General features: G+C 49.9%; 1 protein-coding gene across 2 annotated transcripts in view; it reads right to left on the bottom strand.

Annotated features, from left to right (window-relative positions):
- Window positions 1–21,711, bottom strand: part of AK8 (adenylate kinase 8) — a 133,278-nt gene that overhangs the window by 62,029 nt on the left and 49,538 nt on the right. For both annotated transcript variants that reach the window (XM_068552578.1, XM_068552579.1), the window contains 2 exons: window positions 18,350–18,481; window positions 10,789–10,878 (listed from right to left, as the gene is read on the bottom strand). In XM_068552578.1, the coding sequence (XP_068408679.1) occupies window positions 10,789–10,878; window positions 18,350–18,481 (222 nt within the window). The remainder of the gene's footprint in view (window positions 1–10,788; window positions 10,879–18,349; window positions 18,482–21,711) is intronic.

The raw sequence follows: 21,711 nt of genomic DNA, 5'->3' as shown, positions 1-21,711 counted from the left end.
CAGTAATATGTATAAAACAGAGAACTAATAAGAACCTGCTGTATAAAAAATAAAATAAAATTCAAAACAAAACCCCATTCTTCTGTAAATAAATGGGGCTTCACTTAGCAAATTAATAAGACTTTTAATAAAAATGCTCACTTAGACACACTGTGTATAACGATTTGGTAATTAGTTAACCTTAAAACGCAGTTTTACATCTTTCAGTGGAAAATGAGAAGAGGCCAGCAGTCCAGATGCGGACCAGATTGCTGTAAAGTGCAGAGTATTAACATTAACGGTACACTGCGGATCAAAGAGTTTAAGGAGCACGATTTTCCTTCCATTTTAATGAAGTCGGGGCTCAGAACCAGTTACTTCCGCCCACATCTCAACGGCAGCGAGAAAGCTGTTGCCCACATGATCTGTGAGGAGAAAATCAGCAACTACTGGGAAACCAGGGAACAACCGTGAGCCCCATATTCTGGGGTCAAAAAGACGCGATGGCATATTTACTTAACAAGCATGTGTGCCATAGTGCTTACTATGAGCTCAGCTCTGTTCTGAGCATGTATTTTCTCTAATACAAGTATTGATTCATGTAATCTTCATAACAACCCCATTTTATGGATTAGGAAACTGAGGCACAGAGAGAGGAAGTAACTTGCCCATGGCCACACACTAATAGGTCGTGGAGCCCAGAATTAAACCCAGGCCATCAGGCTCTGGGGTCACCTGCTCCACCTCTGCTCTCTGCCTGCCTTTCAGGGGAAGAAGCAGCATGAATTCTGCCCTCCATTCTGCATTTCGTTTGCAGCGTGCCCTTGGGTGAGTGACTTTACCTCCCAGCTGGGGTTTCTTCCTCTTTAAAAGAGAAGTGGACTCTCAGTTCTCTGAGCTCCCTGCAAGCCCCTACGTGGCACGTCTGACGTCAGGCCACCCCCAGTTCTGAGGACCCATGAGGCCATCTGGGTTCAGCCTCACCCAGTCACGGGATGCAGCCAATCCTGAACCAAACCAGAACGTTCAATGCAAGCCTTCCCTAGGGTGGCAGATTAGAGGTGGCCACTCCTACCGCTGAGAGGGGACTCTAGCCCCCCTTCCCCCCCTCCCCCCCACCCCCCGCCTTGAATCTGGGCTAGTCTTATTGACTAGCTTGATGGAAGTTCATTCTGGGACTTCTGAGGCTGGCTCAGCAGAAGACATAGCTTACCCCATCCTCCACCCCATCCACCACTGCCGCCCTGGGCCTCCTTGGGATGCTTGTTCTGGGGGAAGCTAGGACCACATAAGGGGGGCTGACCAACCCGAGGCCGCCATGCTGGGAGGAAGCCCAAGCTAGCCATGTGGAGAGGCTGCACAGAGAGAGGTCTGACCAGCCCCAGACGGTCCAAGCATCTCACTCCAGGCCCCAGGCATGGGGATGAAGAATCCTGCCCCAGCAGATGCAATAGGGAGAAGAACCAAGGAACCAGGTTGACACCAGAACCGAGAACCCCATGTAGGGCCCCAGAGGAGCCAGCCCAGTTGCCTCTAGCTGTTCTAGCCATGCCAAGTAAGGCCCAAGGCAGTGTGGGGTGGAGCCGTCCCTGCCACACCCTGCCTGAAATCCTAGTGCACGAAATCAGGAGCATAATGAAACAGATGTCCTTTTATGCTGTCACGTTGCAGGGTGGCTGCAATAGATAACTGAGCCCCGGACGTGGAGCAGACTGGGCTCCTGCCAGCTCCTGGTGACCATAGGGACCAGGCACCCGAAGCTGACGTTAGTCACAGGAAGAGAATACGATACCAAAAAAATCCACATGTGAAACATCTGTCTACCGAACAATCTTGCTACTACTACCATGACTTCTCCTACAATTACGACAATGACAATACTGTAACTATTAATAATAATAGTAGTAAGTATCCAATAAGTGGCCTATCGTGTGCCATGCACAGTGCTAAACATTTTACAGACACATTTTCATTTAGATACCTAACAAGCCATGACTTTGATACTGTGAAAAGCTCACCCTTGTAGATGAGGAAACCGTAGTTCTGAGCGGTCGGGTGACTTGCCCAAGGTCACGCAGCTGGGCAGTGGCAGAAACTGAACTGGAATCAAGTGGTGATTGCACAGCCCAAACCTGCAGCCGCTCCCTTGACTGTCGAGGAGTGACCGTCGCTGGCCACCTGTCTAGAAACCTGTCAGGCTGCCTGCTGCCTTCTATCGCCTGTTTTCCCTTTGTTCCTTCGAGACAAACGGGGTCTCACCTACACAGAAATGCAGGCAGCAGAGGGGAGCTTCTGGGCCCCCGACGCCACGGGGCGTGCCTGCCTGCTCCTGCCGCCCCACATTGTCCCAGGGCACATGCTGGGCGCTCAGCTGTGAAATCGTTCGTTCACCCGCGAACATAGCTGAGCTCCTAGTATGAGCCACGCTGGCCGTGGGGACGGGGGAGCAGACAGACCATACGCAGAAGCATGCAGCGGGAGGTGCTGGGAGGGGTCCCGGACGAGGTCCTTCTTACCTCCCGGTAACCCAACCGTGACCGAGTGGAGAGAGGGTGGTGAGATCAGAGTTCTAGCAGCCAAGGTCACAGATGGGGTAGATGGAGGTCTGAGGTGAGAGGTGAGGAAGAGGGAGGTGTCTCTCCCCGCCCCCTCCCCGGGGTCCCAGAGCAGGCCCCAGGGAGGATGGGCAAGAGGGAAGAGCACGGGCACTTCCTTTTACGCTCTGTACTCTCCCTCACCTCTCGCCTCCTGCGTCTCTCTGCCCCATCGCACACCCCCCCACCCTTCGCTCTACCCCGAGCCCCCTTCTCGCTCAGGGCAAAGCTGGAGGGCATGGGCCCCGCACTCCCCTCCCCGGCGATCACAGCTGTGCCACGTTCCCCATGGGGAGGCTGCAGTGCTGCCTTCTAGCTGACAAACCCCGGCAGGTCTCCAGGGACGTGGTGACCGTCCGAGGTGTAGGGGCCGCAGAAGGTCACCGAGGGCAGCCTCCCCTCCACCCCTCAGGCCTCCCTCACAGCCCGAGGAGAAAGCCGATGTCAGCTCCCCCTCTGGGGCGTTCTGAGAGGGGAAGGGGCTTCGAGCTGCACCTGCCTGGAGGGGGTCGTGAGGGGCTGGCCAGACGGCTGCGCAGGGAGACCTCCTAGCTGGAGGAGAAGGCTGGGCCTCGGGGCCTGGCCTGTCGAAGACGATTTCACAGCTGAGTGGGTTGGAAACCACCAGGGCTGCCCGTGGAGGGGAAATGCTTCCAGAAGCTTTGGTCAGAGTGAGAAGGACGCCCTGCACCTCTGGGCTCCCCTTCTGTTTTGTGATCTGCACGCCTGACACACAGCAAGACCCCGACGAACATTCAGCCCAACAAGAACAGCTGAGCTGCCCCTCTTTGGTGACACGGCAACAGTAGACAGGCCCCTGTCTCTTGGGGGAGAGAGACGTTTCATTGACCAGATGCACGAGTGAACTGAGAGCCCCTCGCTGCCTCAGTTTCCCCGCTGCTCTGGCCATTGAACAAACAGCTTTGCGACCTTTTGGCCCCAGACCTTTTGCTGATGCCCCAGCAAAGCATCATTTTAATAATGATGCTTTTGCAGTCAAAGTCTAGTTTTTACAAACTAAGAGCTGGACCCTCTAGGGGCGCAAACCTGTTGATAAAGCCTTCTACCGCTGTCCTCATTACAGGCCTCTGGCCCTCACAACGCACCCCGACTTTGAGACCCACTGCTTCTGCTGGGCCGTCTCAGCAGGAAGACTCCTACCTAGTTTCCAGAAGGAAACCTTTGTAGTAGTCCCAGCGGAAAAGTCAAAAGTTTGACTGGAAAAAAGGAGCTACTTCAAAAGCATTGTCAGACCGCGAGGTGAGGGTGCCTTCAAAATGCATAAATTACAGGGGTGTCCATTCGTCAACAGATAGGCAGCCCAACAGTGGGGTTCTGGATGGGGGCACCAAGGGGACGTGTGGGGACACATCTGGGGGAGGTGCAGCGTGTAAAATACACGCCGGGTAAAAGAGTAAATTAATGTGTTTATTACTCGCTGCTTGGAGTGCACGTGGCGTGCGCGCGCGTGTGTGCAGAAAAATGAAAGAAAAATGTAGAGTTTTTGCAATAATAAAGAGGGAGTTGCACTGCGGGGCCCCTAAAGCTTGTGAAAAATTAAACTCGATGGATTCAAACTGTCCTATTTCCACTTCAAAAGAGAAGAGGCACTGAGCTCTTCCCAAGTTATCTTCAAACGCCCAGCACCCTAGAAAGTTTCTTTAAAAAAATAAAGGCTCCTGTTCCCCCAAGCACTGTACCGGTTACTGTACCCACTGTCTCTCCCTCTTCTAATTATACCCCTGTGAGTCTATTAATCAACTGGTAAATTATTTAGAGAGTCATGCGCTGTCTTCAGCTGGTACAAACACACCACATGCAAAGACTTGCTGGAAACGGGCCGGGGTCCCTCGGGGTCTCCCCTCTGCAGTAAGACAGCTTGCAGCTCACCGAGGCCGCACCGTTAAAAAACAAGAAATAGCATTCCGCTTACCTCCTCGGATGGGAAGATTTACTTTGTCTTTCAACTCAGCAACTCTTTGCAAGGTTTTAACAAAGGAGAAAAGCTGGTGTATTGTCGAATCTTTGGTGTGCATTTAGTGATGAGAATATTAATTTCCCCTAAAAAAAAAAAAGGCAGCACTTCGGCTGAGCTCTGATCCTTGCCTCCTGGGATACGGACTCGTGGAAGGCTCTCGAAAACGCTCATAATCATGCCAATTTGGGGCTGGTTTGGCTTGTTTGTGCTCCGATGGCTGCATTGGTTGTGGTGAGGTCTCATTACCAGAAAGGGTGCAAATTAGAGTCTGGAATCTCCCTCAAATCTCCCACCTCTTCTCAGGTTCTATTAGGCCATGAGGGACCTTCTCCAGATAGAAATATTTCAGAGGCACGGGGTATACGGGAGGGGGCACAGGTAACACTTGGTAATGATCTGTCTTCCGCGTTACCTTTTCTACACACCAGGACTTGTGCTTTCAGGGGAAAGTTATTACGCCAATTAAATAGCTGTTTTCTCAGCTGAAAGTCAGTATATGTGTGGCGTGTGCACCGAGGAACTTGGGCCTTTTTTAATTGAATCACTCTTGCTGTTGGAGTCCTGGCAGGGGCTGGTTACAGAGGTGAAGTGACTTAGGAGCTCCCTGTAACTTGGCCAGTGAGCCAGGTTGGCAGGTGCTGGGGTGCACAGTTCCCCCTTCCGCTCCTGGAGAGACGGGAGGTGGGAAAAGCTAGGGTCTAACCTGAAAACCCCACCCCGGGGACACGCCCTCGCCGGCGGTCCCCCAACCTGACAATCCCAGCACGTTCGGAGCGCAGTGGGGACGGATCTAGACAAGCATCTCACACACTTAGAGCAAAGACTTAAACCAGTGAAGACAAAATATGCCTTTGGCTGTTTTAATATCTCCCCTGGGTCACCGGGCTCCAGAGAAAGCGCAAGCAACATTCGAGAATGAAAACAATGGCCAGAGCCCGGGTAGAAGGCAACCCTTCTGAACCAAAGAGACGGTGGTGTACCACTAATTAGACCCAGCAATCTGGAACGAGGTTATACCTACTGCCAACAGCCATGGGACCGTAAGTTATGGCTGAAATTCCCAGGAGAAGGACTAAAAGTAAAGCAATGCAGGCTTCTTTCTGATGGGGTGAGTTGAGGTCCATGAGAAGGGCTGGTTTTGTACTAAGTGAAACTTGGGAAATGAGACAATCCAATGGGCAAAGACAGGGGTCTGCCTTCCTCGGGAAGCTCCGCATCCTGAGGGTTAAGGAAGCTCACCTTCCAGAAGGCCCTTTGGTAGGAATGAAGCCCAGAGAAGGCTCAGGGCACATCATTTGGGGGTGGTGGCCACTGTGACTCACCGGCGATTGAAGCAGAGAATTGAGCTCTAGCTGCTCCTTTGCCTGATTTGGGGGAGAAAACAAGAACAACTGCACGCATGGCCCTAGTGCACACTGGCCATAGCGCTCACCAGCACCGACCGTGGGACTTTAAATGGCATACGAGCAGCTGAGAAGTTCTTTTTCCAAAAGCCCAGAAGAGTTTTTACGTGTTCTGCAGCCACGTAAAAGCGACGGGAGCTCCCGGGCCGTCAAGCCTGCATGACGTGCGGCCTGGCCCCGTGTGTCGTGTGCGGGCCCCGCTCCGTGGCTGCCGGGGAGGTGGCTCCGCTGGGAGCGCCGCGCGGAGCCCAGGGAATAGATTTGCTCAGCGCAGCTCAAGTCGGAACGAGTTTGGGAGGTCAGACCTATGCATCTCAAAATCCGGAGCACGGAATAAGCATCTCCCCACAGCATCCAGAGTGGCCGCCAAAAGCCCAGGATCAAGAGATTTCGGACGAGCTAAGACGGGGCCCTGGGGTCCTTTGCCCAGTACATGTGGAAAGATGGGAAAGCAACAGTTATTAATTTTGCTGCTGATTTGAAAGGAGGAGGTGTTGGCAGCACCTGTGAGGACAAAAGAGAACATAACTGAGCCTGCAGAGGTCACGGCTGGGACATCACATCACGAGGCCCCGCAGCAGGGAAATAAGACGAAGTGGCTCCCTGGGGGGAAGGTGGCATCTGGATCTCTTCTCCGAGCTGCTGGTGGCAGCTGGGGCTGTGAGGGTGGCCGGGGTGCACTGTGGTAACCACACTGCCCGTCGCTGGGGCCTGCGGCTCCGAGGCACGTGGGGAGAGGGCAGGGATCCCGCAGAGAGACAGACGGGCAGCGGGTGAGGCCGAGTCAGCCAGTGGCCAGGAGCACGGGGCAGAGTCCCCAGTGGAGGAGGTCCAGCCCCCGGAAAGGCACTGACTGCCTTCAGGGGGGGTGGTGAGGGGGGCGGTTTCTACACTAGGTTGGCTGCAGGGCAGGATGTTCCGGCAGTGACATCCGCCAGCTCCGAGGTGCTGGAGCTCTGCCCCCGGGGATGAGGCCTCTATGTCCTTACGAGACTCTCTGCCCCTTTAGATGAGCTCCCTGAACCGTGTAGGATTTCTGGAACCTTCCGGATTTCACACGCAGAACACTGGCAGGGGCTTCCCAGGAATGCTGCTGACACCCAGCAGAGATGTCCGAAACACGCCCAGGGCTGTGAGAAGGGAAATCTGCGTCGCCTCGATGGTCCCACGAGGCGGAGGGGCAGCCGTGTCTCCTTCTCCCAGGAATTCTGTCAACGGGCTGAAAGCGTTCAGGGCCATGCCTCGCTGCTCATGAGGATTCGGGAGGAACCTCCTGATCCAGGGCAGTGCTGGGAGGATGTATTGCCTCCACCCCACCTCACTCTTGCCCGGAAAGGAGAATCACGCATCCGATGGGCCTTGTCCCTCCAGCTGGCGGGCCCTCACCCCTGGTGTGGAGGGATTCCCTTCCCATTTAAGCCCCTACTCAGGGCTCTTCCTGGGGAGGGCCTGGGCTGGTCTCCCCGTCCTCACCGTCGGGGTGCGGCCGTTTATTGTAAGGTGTCACCTCTGCATCCCAACTGGCTTGTCCCAAGGCCTGGACTTGGGGGGCGGGGGTCATGTTAGGAAGCCCAACCGTGCCCTCAGATCCCTGCCACGTTCTCCATCCGATGCTCCCAGCAGACCCTGGGTCTGTCTCCTACTGGGTTCAGAACTCAGGTGTGATGTGGTTGATTTCCACCCCCAGATCTGCACCTGCACCTGAGACCCCGATGCCAGATGCCAGCAGTGCTGGCTTCCAGAAGCTGACAACCGCCGTCATGCGAGGTGGCCACGCAGAGCTTCCGGGTTCAGTCTGACCTCGTTTTCAAACCCGACTTCAGTGGAGAATCATTTAAATTTTGGTCCTGTTTCCGCTGGTGGTGATGCGGGCGGCCAGACCCGGGTGGTTCCCGAGCTCGTCCTGCCAGCCGAGCGCTTTGGTTCTCTCGGCAGCGTCTCCACAGCCCACTAATGAGCCCCTGTTAGTGGTGATGAATGTAAATGCATTCTTTGTTATCCCTGTGAGATCAGGATTCGTGAAATGACAGAATTTATTGCTTCTGTTAGGAAGATATGATATTGGTGGTTGTTGGGTCTTTAGTTCTGCAGGAAGTGCAAAAGTATAGAGCTACATTGTCTAAGCAAAGAGAGGGTCGCAGAGGAAAATATTTAGCACAAAGCGTTGAAGATCGAAGCTACCGGGGTCTCGCTCACTTTATAGGAAATTGGGAATTTTGCACTGTCTCCTAGGTATACACCAAAAAAAAAGAAAGAAAGAAAAAAAAACCCCAAAACAACTCTGCCTCTTGCCCGCCAGTGAAAAGGCTCCTTGTTTATTTTTAGGGGTCAGAGAGAGAGAGAGACTGGAAGATGCTGTACTACTGACTTTGAAGATGGAGAAAGGGGCCTCTAGAAGCTGGAAAAGGCAAGGAAACAGATTCTCCCCAAGGGATTCCTCAGGAAGGAATGCAGCCCTGCCAACACGTGATTTTAGGACTTCTGACCTCCAGGACTGTAAGATAAGAAATCTGTGTTGTTTTAAACCACTAAGTTTGTTTCAGCCGCGATAGAAAACAAATAACTTGGCAATACCCAGAGATGGCAAAGCCGTGGAGGACTCGAGCATTCCGTACACGGCGGGGAGGGGGACACTTCACTTCAGTGTCACGAGTCATACCTGCTCATGGGTCCCAGGCATCAATTTATCCTAAGATAATTAGGGGTGTCTGCAAACCTGTGCCGGTACAAGAGGTTGCATCATAGTATTATTGAAGGAGTGCAAATTTGGAAACCACCTGAATATTTACTTTCCGTAACTTTTTATGTTGAAAAAAATTCAAAAGTACAGGAAAGTTGCAAGAAGAGTCAAGGAATTTCTGCATCCCCTTGCCCGAGATTTCCCCACTGTCAACAGTGCCTCATCTGCTTGGTCATGGTCTCTCTTTCTGAACCACGAAACGCTTTCTCGTGGAGAATTAAACAGATTACCCTCCAGTCTGCACAACGGAATACTACGCAGCAACGTTTACAATGACAGAAGTCTATTAACTTGTTATCCTATTCACTCATTTATGCAACAAATGTTCTTTGGGGTGTTAATCACCCCCCCCCCCACCCCCCTGCCCCAATAAAGGGGAAGCTGGCCTCGCTGGAGGGCAAGTGTGCTTGAGGGGGCGCCAGGCCCCCATCCCTGCTTGCTGCTCCCATCCCTTGGCGCGCACACCCCAGCCCGTCCTCACGGCAACCCTGCAACCCGGGGTTTCTGTCTCCATCTCGCCACTGAGGGGCCTGGGCCACGTGGCCGGGGTGGGGGGCAGCGGGATCTGAACCGGACAGGGAAGCACCAAAGCTGGCACTGGTTTCCGCTGGCGCCCAGGGCTCCTGTGCACACGCCATCCTAGTCACCACCCCGGTGACTCAGGAATGAACAGACTTGCCCACCGAGATCATCGTGTCTCACCACGCAGATCACTGTGTCTGAGGGATCCCGTGCCACCTCACCTGAACTGCACCCTGGAGACTAGAACACCTTAAGGAGGGCCTTGGGAGGGCCAGGCCGGGACGTCCTTCCTGGGGGGCTCTTTGGCCTGAGGTCAGGAGCAAGCGGCCTGTCCCGCGCCTCCTCGTCAGCTTACTCCATCCAGAAAACGGTGGGAGAAGGGGAGGGCATCCTCACAACACACGCGCTGCCCATCACAATGGCCCCTTCTCTCTGGGTCGGTTTTCTTCACGGCAAGTACCTGTCCACATCAGACTTGACAACGAGCCTGTACTGATTGCACAGAGGAGCTACAGCCCTTTACGTAAGAGTGGAAGAGGTGGGTGTGGGAAACGCACTGCCCCGGGGACGAGCCCAGACGTGAACTGGCTCTGAGGTCCTCAGTACCTCGGTCCCTTCTCTGTGGCTCCTTTGTGGACTCAGGAGACTGGAGAGTGATCTCAGTGGTGCCCTTCCTGGGGGTCAGATCTGGGGGATGCTTTCAGAGCGTAGGTCACAGAGGGCTCTGGAAAGATGATCTGGTCCAGCCTACCCTGAGGACCAATGGCTGGTCAGTCCTCCCTATCTGCAAAGCTGTCTGAACCTTCTAGCTTCTGACTGCTGATTAAATTGGAATCTTGGCCGATGGTATTTTTTTGTACACCAATTAATGAAGGAGGTGGGCAGCACTATGGTCTCTCCCAGCTCCCAAGTTTTTTTTTGTTTTGTTTTATAAATTTATTTTATTTATTTATTTTTGGCTGCGTTGGGTCTTCGTTGCTGCACGCGGGCTTTCTCTGGTTGCGGCGAGCGGGTACTACTCTTCGTTGCGGTGCACGGGCTTCTCATTGCGGTGGCTTCTCTTGTTGCGGAGCATGGGCTCTAGGCACGCGGGCTTCAGTAGTTGTGGCACGCGGGCTCAGTAGTTGTGGCTCGTGGGCTCTAGAGCGCAGGCCCAGTAGTTGTGGCGCACGGGCTTAGTTGCTCCGCGGCATGTGGGATCTTCCTGGACCAGGGCTCGCACCCGTGTCCCCTGCATCAGCAGGCGGATTCTTAACCACTGCGCCACCAGGGAAGTCCCCCCAGCTCCCAGTTTTAAGCGTTATCAGTTATGGAAAGCAAGCATTCTTGAGAAACAGGAACATTCCACACCACCAGTGAAGCGCATCATGTCCACAGACCCCTCCCCCTCACTTGGAAGCCAAGGGGACCAACCATGGAACAAAACCAGAGCCTTTGCCTGCCGGAAAGCCCAATTTCCATTCCCCGGTTGTCTTCCCCAGTTTGGGCCCCCGCGTGCCCAGCCAGCCTCACACAGAGGAATCTCTCTTCAGAGCCCGGAAGGTCGTGGCAGTCACGGCAGGTGTGGCCTACCTGCCATCTCCTTTTCGAAAAAGGGCCAGATCATCTCGCCGTACTTGGACTTGTCTGCCATGGCCTCTTTGAGTAGTTGCCCACAGCAGACTAGAGGAGAGAGGAACAGAAAGACGCCCGTTAAATTTTAAATAGAAGGAAGAATGAGGAAAAAAAAAAAAAAAAAAAAAGACCCCCCCCCCCCCCCAGTGCTGCCTGCTGCGGGGGAAAAGAAAAGGTCACTGAAAAAAATATAAAAGGGTTTTTCTGAGTGTGGGTGTGTGTCCAACTGAAAGTAAGTATCAAAAAGGAATAAAAAAGAAGCCGAGGAGGAGGATGTGGAATGAAAAAGAATGCATTTGGCAAAGAACATATTAAAAATGGACGGTGTGGAGAAGACATAACAAGGAATGTCACCACCAGAGAAGGCCCTGCAGGGCCTCGGCGACACCCAGGATTGCTGGCCCCAGCCCCGGAGGGTGTCGAGAGCGAACGTTCTGGCGGAGAACCGCGTGGACCTGCGTGACGTCCATGTCCACGTGACGCTGTTATCACGCAGGGGAGGGTGGGGACGCTTCTTGTTTCCACAGCCCCCTGGGATGACGGGTCCACAGACATCATCAGTTTCTACCACAAAGGGACACACAGGTGCCTTCCTGTCACAAGCACCACTGTGTCTCTAGACCCCAGCCGGGGCCAACACACAGGGCGTGTCAGTTAACTAGTGTGGAAGGAATTAACACAGCTGCCCTCTCCTTGGCTATGAAAACCTTAACAGCCAAAGCCAGAAGGGTCCAGCCATGTTTTCATGAGTTGGTAACTGCACAATCTTACTTTTCTTAACTTTAAAGCTAAGGACTTTACTTCCTGCCTTAAAGAAGCCAAAACCAGTCCTAAAATTAACTGCATAAAGTGAACGTTTAAGACGATGACCACCACCAAAGACGTATTCCTCCGTAATGACATGTTAATTCACTGTGTGATGGCAGTGATCGTATCCAAGGTGGCTGGCAGCTTCGCTCACTAAGGGAAACGTAAGGACTAATAAAGGCTGTCGGCTACTGAGACCTTCAGCTACGCCAAGCACTATGCTAGGCATGCTTTGTATTATCCAGTCCTCACAACAAACTGTTGCTTTCTAGATAAGGAAACTGAGAACTGAAGAGGCTGTATATACTGCTCTAGGTCACGGAGCCGGTAAGTGGCAGAGCTGGATTCACACCCAGGTCCGTGTGACATCAAACCTAGGCTTAGCTTCCAGCTCAGGACAGGAGGGAGGGGCAGGTATCATATTCACCTTCTGTCATAAAAAGCCATAAAACTTAACAAAATATAAGAGGCAACTCTTTTCAGGCACTGGACAAGACAGGCACGGGCTGTAATCCTTGAGAGAAGGGATACACACAAAGTGAGACCCTCACTCGCCCTGGATTTCGACCTATGGGCACTTTCCAGACCATGGCTCGGGAGAAGTGGAACCCAAACACAGCAGCAGGAAACAAGGATTTGGAGTCTGGGGCCCTGAGGCAGCTGGACCATGTGGGACAGAATAATGGAGGGGGGAGTGGGGCAGGAGGGGTTAGGGAATCTGCATGAGGGTTTACTTGAGTCACTAGTCAATGCAAAACTGCACGTGTGCAGGGGAGACTCCACAGGGCATGGGAGACAAAAGCTACAGGGAAGCTGGGAACTGAGTGGCATCTGACAGCCAGAGTGAGAGATCTCGCTCAACACCCCAGACACGCAGCTGAGACTCCAGGAAGGCCACGCTTCGGGTGTAGGGATACACGAGCCCTAGGGGAATCCCACCCTAATCCCATAGTAACAAAGACTAAAAATAAGCCTCAGTGGGGTGAAGTTGGTCCTCCAGTTACTTAACTGCCTGTTAGAACTCAATTCTTTTTCATGCAATATTCTCAAAGCAGGATCACACAATCCAGACTCTCAAGAACGTGAGAACCATAATGTCCAGCATATAATAAAAAAGTACTTGAGAGGCAAACAAACAAACAAACAAAAATACCACCAGGAAAATGTGACCCCCTACAAGGAGAGAAAACAGGCCATAGAATCAGATCAAGAGATCACACAGATATCAGAATTTGCACATAAGCACTATAAAATGTCTATTATGAAAATGTTTAAACTTTAAAAGATAATTAAAATGAATGAAAAGATGGGGAAATCTCAGCAGAGAAATGGAAACTATAAAAAAGAACCAGATGGAATTTCCAGATCTGGAAAATACAATATCTTAAATGGAAAACATCACTGGATGGGCTGCCATCAGTGAATCTGAAGACATGAAAACAGGCACTAGAAAGTATCCAGACTGTAGCAAAGAGAAGGTGGGGAGGGGACCGGAAAAAAAGAAAAGGAATAAAACCTCAGGGAGTTGGAGGATAATAGCAAACAGTTTAACATACATGTAACTGGAGTTCCAGAAAGGGGGTGGGGGTGGGGGAGGGAGGGGGAGAGAGAAAATATCTGAGAAAATAATGGGAGGAGAATTTCAAAATTTGATAAAAATATCAACCCACAGATCCAAGACTCTGATACCCAAGCAAAATAAACACAAAGTAAACCACACTTTGGTACATCATCGTTAAATTTCTGAAAACTAAACAGAAAATATTAGAAGCAGCTATGGGTGGGAGTAAGATGCTTTATATATAGGAGAACAAAGATAAAAATAATCTCTGAGTTCTCATCAGAAGCAATGCAACGGAATGAATCAACGCAACAACCAAATGACATGTTGAAAGTGTTAAGGTGGGGGGGACCCTGTCAACATAGATTTCTATGAGCAGCAAAAACATCCTTCAGTAACGAAGGTGAAATAAAGACATTTTCAGACAGATGAAAGCTGAATTTCACCAGCAGACTTGCACTACAAGAAATGTTAAAGGAAGTTCCTTAGGTTGAAAGAAAATGATATCAGATGGATCTTGGATCTAAACAAAGGAGTGAAAAGTGTTGATATTGAGTATATATAAAAGCTCTTTCCCCCCACTTCTTGACTTAAAAAAATGACTGTTTAAAGCAAAAATAATTACAATATACTGTAGGGTTTATAACATATGTAGAAATGAAATGTATGACTACAATTACACAAAGAACTAGAGCAAGGTGAAGGGAAATACACTGCTGTCAGGTTCTTGTGTTATACATGAAGAGGTATAATATTAATTCAAGATAGACTGTGATAAGTAATGGATAATAGTTAACCCCTAGAGCAACCACAAAGAAAACAAAGCAAAGAGATATAGCCAAAAAAGGCAACAGAGGAAATAAAATGGATTACTAAAAAAATAGTTGATCAATCCAAAAGTTGGCAGGGAAGGAGGAACAAAGAACAGATAACACAAATAGAAGACAAAAAAGCCAGAATGGTAGACTTGAAACCAACCATATAAAAAATTACTTTAAATGGAAATGGACTAAACAATTAAAAGGCAGAAAATGTCAGGCTGAATTTTTTTTAAAAGCAATTATATGTTGTATTCAAGACACATATTTAGAATATAAGACACATAGTTAAAAAAAAATAGAGTATATACTTATCAGACAAAGTGGACTTTGAGAATTTACTGGAGAGGTAGAGGAGCATTTCCTAATGATAAAAGTATGATTTCATCAAGAAGAGATAACGATCCTTAGTGTATACCCATTTAACATAGCTTCAAATTACACGAAGCAAAGACTGGCAGAGAAATAGAGAAATCCACAGTTAAGAGTTGGAGATTTTAACGCACCTCTCTCAGTTACGGAAATAACAAGTAGAGAGAAATCATTAAGGACGTAGAAGAAATGAACAACACTATCAAACATCTTATCCTCATTGACATTCTTAGAGCACAATATTCAACAAAACCAGAATACATATTCTTTTCAAGTGCACATGGAATTCACCAATAGAGAGCATAGGCTGGTCCATAAAAAGTATCAATACATTTCAAAGGATTGAAATCATATAGGGTATGTTCTTTGACCAACATAGAATTAAAGAAACAAAGAAAAAAAAATCTGGAAAATTCCCAAATATTTGGGAAGTAAGCAACACACTTCTAAATAATACATGAGTCAGAAAAGAAACCACAAAGGAGATCAGAAAATATTTTGAACTGAATGATAAAACACAACACGTTAAAATTTTGTGAGATGCAGCTAAAGAAGTGTTTGGAGAAAAGTGTGTAACATTAATGTTTATATTAGGAAAGAACAGTTTACAACTCCTGTCTGTAGCCACCTCATTCTGCAAGATCCTAGGAAGACAGTACTGCTATAACAGTCTTCTCTTCCTAGAGGTTCCAAGTACTAAGACTTTAGACACACATGACCTGGGACTGCGTTGGGAGGAGCCCCGCCTCACCTCATTCCTTCCCCCAGCAGGGCCCACCTCCATCCTGAAGGGCCTCTCTCATTCTTTCTACATGTTCCCTATCTGTGTACCAAATAACATGCACTGCATATAGCAAGCACTCAGTGAGTAAAATTCATAGTATTTTAATAAAATCCTTCATGGTTGTTTCTGGTTAGAAAATTCATGCTCGGTGCAGGGGAAAAAAAAAAAGTCAGAGTTGTGTAATATGTGATTCTACAAAGATAACCAGTTTGGTATATGGATGTTCCTTCAGATGTTTTCTTTTCTTTTTCTTTTTTTTAAATAAATTTATTTATTTATTTATTTAATTTTTGGCTGCGTTGGGTCTTCGTTGCTGCACGTGGGCTTTCTCTAGTTGTGGTGAGTGGGGGCTACTCTCCGCTGCGGTGCGCGGGCTTCTCATTGCTGTGGCTTCTCTTGCTGTGGAGCACGGGCTCTAGGCACGCGGGCTTCAGGAGTCGTGGCTCCCAGGCTCTAGAGTGCAGGCTCAGTAGTTGTGGCACACGGGCTTAGTTGCTCCGCAGCATGTGGGATCTTCCCGGACCAGGGCTCGAACCTGTGTCCCCTGCATTGGCAGGCGGATTCTTAACGACTGCGCCACCAGGGAAGCCCTCAGATGTTTTCTTGAACATAGACTAACACACTTTTTTGAACAAAAATGAGACCATTCGGGCTTCCCTGGTGGCGGAGTGGATTAGAATCTGCCTGCCAATGCAGGGGACACGGGTTCGATCCCTGGTCCGGGAAGATCCCACGGGCTGCACAGCAACTAAGCCCGTGCGCCACAACTACTGAGCCTGCACTCTAGAGTCCGCGAGCCACAGCTACTGAAGCCCATCCCGCAACAAGAGAAGCCACCTCAAGGAGAAGCCCGCTCACTGCAATGAAGAGTAGCCCCGCTTGCCGCAACTAGAGAAAGCCCGTGTCCAGCAATGAAGACCCAACACAGCCAAAAATAAATTAAAAAAAAAAAAAAGAGACCATTCCCTGAACACTGTTGAGTGACTTGCTTTCCACCCAGCCCCGACGTTAACGATAACTCACGGACATCGAGTCACTTTACAGGTTTCTTTTTAATAGCTGCCCAGAGCTTACTTTAACTAACCCCCCTTGCGAACAGAGTTTGGGGTTGCCTTTATTTTTCATTATGCGTCCTTCACATCTCTTGTTGAATACTGTGGGGAGTGTTTCAGCAGAATAAAATCCTGGGCGTGAAATCACTGGACCAAAGGATTTGCACAGTTAGCTTGGTAATCAGTAGTGGCCTTTATCTTTCAAAAGGTTGTGCCTGTTTATATACTCGCCAATTATAGACAGGAGCCTTTCAATAAACCTTGTCGGAGTGAGTGCTGGTTATTTGTTTGGAGACTTTTTCCCACGACCGAGAGGTTCATAAATGTGGAGATAAGACCCAAGGCAGGGGATGGCCAGGGGGGCCGGGCTGTTGGGGGGCTGGGCGGGCGGCTCCTGGAGCTTTGGGTGCAGACAGGCCTCTGCAGAGAGACCCTAACGGACAACTCAGTGCTTGCCTCTGCAGACCACAGGTCCCCTAAACAGGTTTACGGAAATCTCACGATGTCTTGTATTTCTCAAGAACACCTTTGAGAAATGTCAACTTTCTGAGCTAGTCTCCAAATGCTCAGTTATTGAAAAGAGGCCCAAAATGGCTCTTCTGCTACAAAAGCAAAAACCATGGTGAGCTTTTCTATTTTCATTTTTGGAAAACTCTAGGCAGATAATTTCATTTCTTTATGATTGGTGTGCTGAAAACAATTTAAATTTTAAAATACTTTTCTTGAATGGGAGTGTCTGCATAAACAAACTTCGGCACAGCGACAATTATTTAAATTAAGCTGTGCGCTATACTAAGGTATCACTGTTGTGTTTTTCAGACCCTCCCTCTGCCATTAAGGCTCTTCTCACTGTAACTCTTCATATGTCTTCACATAACAATAACTGCAGGCACTTAAATAAACGTGGGCGTGGCCACAAGTAGACTGTGGCTCATTCTTTACAAAGTCATCCCTAACCACAGCTGGAATTTTATTCTTGTAATACTCTTAAGAGGTAAATTCGGAAGGAGAAGGAATTATTTGAATAATTCCATTAAAAAAAACTGTTGATACAAGCAAAAGCATTTTTTATCATAAAGTATCCAGGTGATTTTTCCGTAGTAATTAAATCAGAATACTACTATTTAGTATTTTTACTAAAATACTAATACAACTATTAGTGTTTTTTTTCCATACTAGTCAGAATAATTGCTCAGTTCTCCACCTTCAATCTGTGGGTATGATTTTTGTCATTGATTCCTGGCTGGGAATCTCAGTGGCTTTGGAATTTTAAGCTGGAGAAGACCTAATTGAAAAGCATTTTTATTCAAAACTTGATCTTTCTGGGGTGGTATGTATATATTTGTGCGTGTCAGTATACATGTATATCTGTGTGGTGTATGTGTATCATTTGTGGGCATATACATGCATATTTCTATATTTCGGGGTGCAGGTCTCATGTCTCCTGCTTAAATAAAGTAGAGGTTATTGATGCTTCTGGAGCACTGAAGTGGGAGGGGGTCAGTGCCTTTAACTCTCTCCAGTGCTGTGTGTCTGCTACAGCCTCCCTTCCAGCCCTTTATCCTCCTGAAACCAGGCTGGCATCCAAGACCACCCGAGACCACCCCAGGAAAGACCTGGAGGACTGATTTCAATATTTTCTCTCTTCCTGGTAAAATATTTATTGAAACCGTGCTGAGCTAGAAGTCTTCCTCCGGTTCAGAAACTGTTTGCCTGTAAACACACTGACCTGGGTTGGGGGAACCAAACAAGACCGGAGAAAATAATTAAACAGCAGGTCCACATTATGCAAGAACTCCCCATCCTGTAGGGGCAGGATGGAGGTGCCTCTGGGGCAGAGCACAGAAAAACCACTGCGCCAAAGGACATAAAAAATGATGACCAGAAAACGTTCCAGCTCTTTGGGCTGCGGGCGTGTTCTTATTGGTTAATGTTTTTATGGCCATATTCTTTGGGAGGCAAAAACCTTATCCCTGCAAAGATGGATTAAATGAAAATTGTTCGCAGCAGAGAGCAAGAAAGAGAAGTGATGCCGATCTCCTCGCCGCTCCCGTAACACGGGAAGGTCTGGGAGGGCAGGAAGCAGGGGAGGCTCTAGAAGCCGGGCGGCCGCCGGGGCACTCACCGTTGACGAGGCCATATTTCTGGGCCAGGAGGGCGGCCTGCAGACTTTTCCCGCTGCCCATGGGCCCGCAAAGCAGCACCCTCGGGGTGAACGGGGCGTTAGATCGATGGATGGTTTGGACATAGGTCAGAGCTGGAACGAGAGGATGTGAGGATAATAAACCAGGGTCCTAAAGAAAGGGAACCAGCTTACGACACCTCTGCCTGGGCTCTTTTAATGGCAGTAATTATTTCTCTCTTTTACAGCTCCGTGGAAACCCTCTGTGAATCTGCCGGGTAACCACAGGGTGAAGCTACGGGGAAGGAATTACCCTTCAGGCCTGGGCACCAAGGCGGGAGGGGACAAGGAGAGGCACAGAAGCCACCCTCCGAGCAGAGCACTGCCCTGGATCCCTCCGACACAGCACAGGGGCCGCGCTGCCCTCCTGGTCCAAGGAGGGCTGGCTGTGTGGTTGGGGGCTGGTCCCGGGACACAGAACACACATTGAATACTGGGTTAGGGTGTTTCCAAATTGAATCCGGGCTGAGCCTCACCCTGAAGCCCCGGGACCAGGCCGACCTCCTAGAGTCAGACACAGGCTTTGATAAACACGACAGGCCACGCGGGGGCCTCGTACTCGGGGACTTCTAAAGGCCTTCGGAATTGGTGGAGGATAATTTGCAGCCGCGCTCCAGTGACACCAACTTTATTGCAAGTCTCCAAAGAGGCAGTGATCAAATGGGTCCCGGGAGTGGGCAGATGTAGCCCTGGCCCGGGGGTGCCCCTGGCATCTGAGGAACAAAGAAGTAGGGAGACAGGGCTGAGGCGCATGCACCGTGGGGGGCACTGGATGCCCAAAGCTACTGAACATCAAACCAGGTCACCTCCCTCGAGAGTGGAGGGTAGAGGAGGGGGCACGAGCGGGCTGAGGAGGCCGTTGAAGGGCAGCCACTTGGCACCTGGGCGAGGGGAGCGGCCCGCCCGCTGAGGCCGAGGCCGGGGGTACCTCCTCCTCAGTCCCCCTTGCATCCAAAGGGGGTCTCTCCCTCCCCGGCCCCGCCTCCTGCCAGGGACCCTGGACCATCCTGCGCAGGTGCCGGGGCGCCTGAAGTCAGCATGTTGGCCCCTCGCCCGGGATGGAATCCATCTGAAGACAGGAAGGTGTCCCCGGGGACCACCCTGAAACCCGCGACAGGTGTGCAGGGTCTTCCAACCTTGTGTTTGACGTCGGGGCACCTCCCCGGCCTCTACCCACCAGGTGCTGTCACGCTCCCTAGCTGTGACAGCCACAAATGTCTCCAGACATTGCCACATGTCCCGGTGTGGGGAGAGGGCAAAACTGACAACCACTGGGATATGTTCACTGGGCAAATTTTGAACTCTCAAATCTTTGTAGGATTTTTTGATTGGAAGGGTCATGAGAGATACTATGATTCCCCTCTGTTTTAGAACTAAAGGCACAGGTAAGTTACCTGTCTTCAAGGTCAAGATAATAACCAGCATCATCACGGCAGGGATGCATTTGCTGCTAAGCTAAACTCTACCAGCCTTATCTTATCTGATCCGTGCACGGTCCCATGAGGGATGTGCTTTTCTTGTCCCGATTCTACAGAGAGTTGGCAGGGCTGGGGCAACTCTCCCAAGCCCACTGCCATGGGTTACACTGTCCATCAGCGAGATGAACCCGGAGGAAGAGATAAAGATAAAGACAGCAAGGCTGTCTTTATCCTCAGACCTTCCAGGATCCAGCCCATCTGAAGAGCACAAATACTACAGGCAAAGCAGCCTGCTTACAAATGATGCTTAATTTACAGTAAATAACCAAGTTAATTAGAAGTAATGATCCCCCAGACGGTCTCAACATCTAATTATTCTTTTTAAAAATATGTGGTTGCTGGATGCACTGCAGAGATATTAAAAAAACAACACAGAGAGAATTTTGCATTCCAATTTTCAATTTATCTCTCTGCATTATTAATTAATAATAATTAATATTCACTCACATTTTTATTTACAATTTCAGGCATGAATTCTTAATGAACGATCATATGAACTTTTAAATTTAATTAAGTAGTTTGGAAGTAATTAATGTGTAAATTCAGAATCATGGCATAAGATAAATGTCGTGGTTGTTTGTCTTCGGAGTGCAGTGTTCACTACTAAAGACTCTTCCGAGATGCGAAATCACTCGAAATTTATAAGGCATCCCTAAGCCTGGCATTTTTCAAAGTAGCATCACTCTCCAGACATGGCCCCTCGTATACCGACCCCCTTCGGAGACCTCCGGCTCTCGGTAAAGCAAAGCCGCTCAGACAACAAGGCCACCAGCAGGTGGGGGCCAGTGGGAGGGCCGGTCCGGGGAGCTCAGAACCACCTCCCCACCAAAACTAACCTTCTCTTGAAGAGATTTGAGAGAATATACCAAAAAAGGGCATCGTAAACCATCAAGTGTCTTAAAATCCCTGCGGAGGTATTTTTGTTGTGTCAGGCACCGGCATCGCACAGAAGGGGATAACTGCATGTGGAGACAACTGAAGCTCAGCAAGACTTTTAAAAAAAATGAGGGCGCTCCCTGGCAGTCCAGTGGTTAGGACTCCGCGCTTTCACTGCCAAGGGCCCGGGTTCGATCCCTGGTGGGGGAACTAAGACCCAGAAGCCGCACAGCGTGGCCAAAAATAAAAATAAAAATAAAATGAAATAAATAAAAGAAAAAAATAGATTTAAAAAAATTAAAAATGATAAATGCAGCTACTTTGGGGGAGAACTCTTCTAACTTTCCTCGTCTTTCGGGACCGGACGTTGAATCCTGATGATAGCAGCGTCCGATGGTTACTGAGCCGTTCTCTGCACCAGCTACTGGGCTCAGGGCGGCGGATACCTGCGTCGCAGGATCTCATGGAGCCCTCACCTAAGTCCGTGAGGAAGGAAGGATTTTTGTTCCCATTTTGGGGATGACAAAACTGAGGCTCAGAGGGGTTAAGAGAGTTGCTGCAGACTGCACAGCTGACGTGTGGTGGGGCTGAGGTCACCTGGCTCCAAAGTCTCGGGACTCAATGGTCACACCCCTGACCCCCAAACAGGCCTGTTTCAGCCAGTTCTGGGAAGCTGCTGTGAACATTTGTTATTGTTCCCAGCGGCAGGGCCATGCCCGGCATGCGACTGCCTAGCCCTGCCCTCAATGGGCTCAGGACACCTGAGTTGTGCTGTGGTTTTTCGGGTTTTGTGGCGCTGGTGGGTTTGGTTTGTACGTCTGTTTGTTTGAATATTTATAAATTTTCTCTTCCTCCTCCTTCATCCTCAGGGCAAGACTTCTTGCTGCATGTCCCTCCCACCCCGGCCCTCACCTCTCCTCGCCCCACCCCGTCACTGTCAAGTCCGCTGAC

The sequence above is a fragment of the Eschrichtius robustus genome, chromosome 10, assembly GCF_028021215.1.
Source record: "Eschrichtius robustus isolate mEscRob2 chromosome 10, mEscRob2.pri, whole genome shotgun sequence".
NCBI lineage: Eukaryota > Metazoa > Chordata > Mammalia > Artiodactyla > Eschrichtiidae > Eschrichtius > Eschrichtius robustus.
Note: the sequence above shows the minus strand (reverse complement) of the source record. Positions and strands in the feature narration are given on the sequence as shown.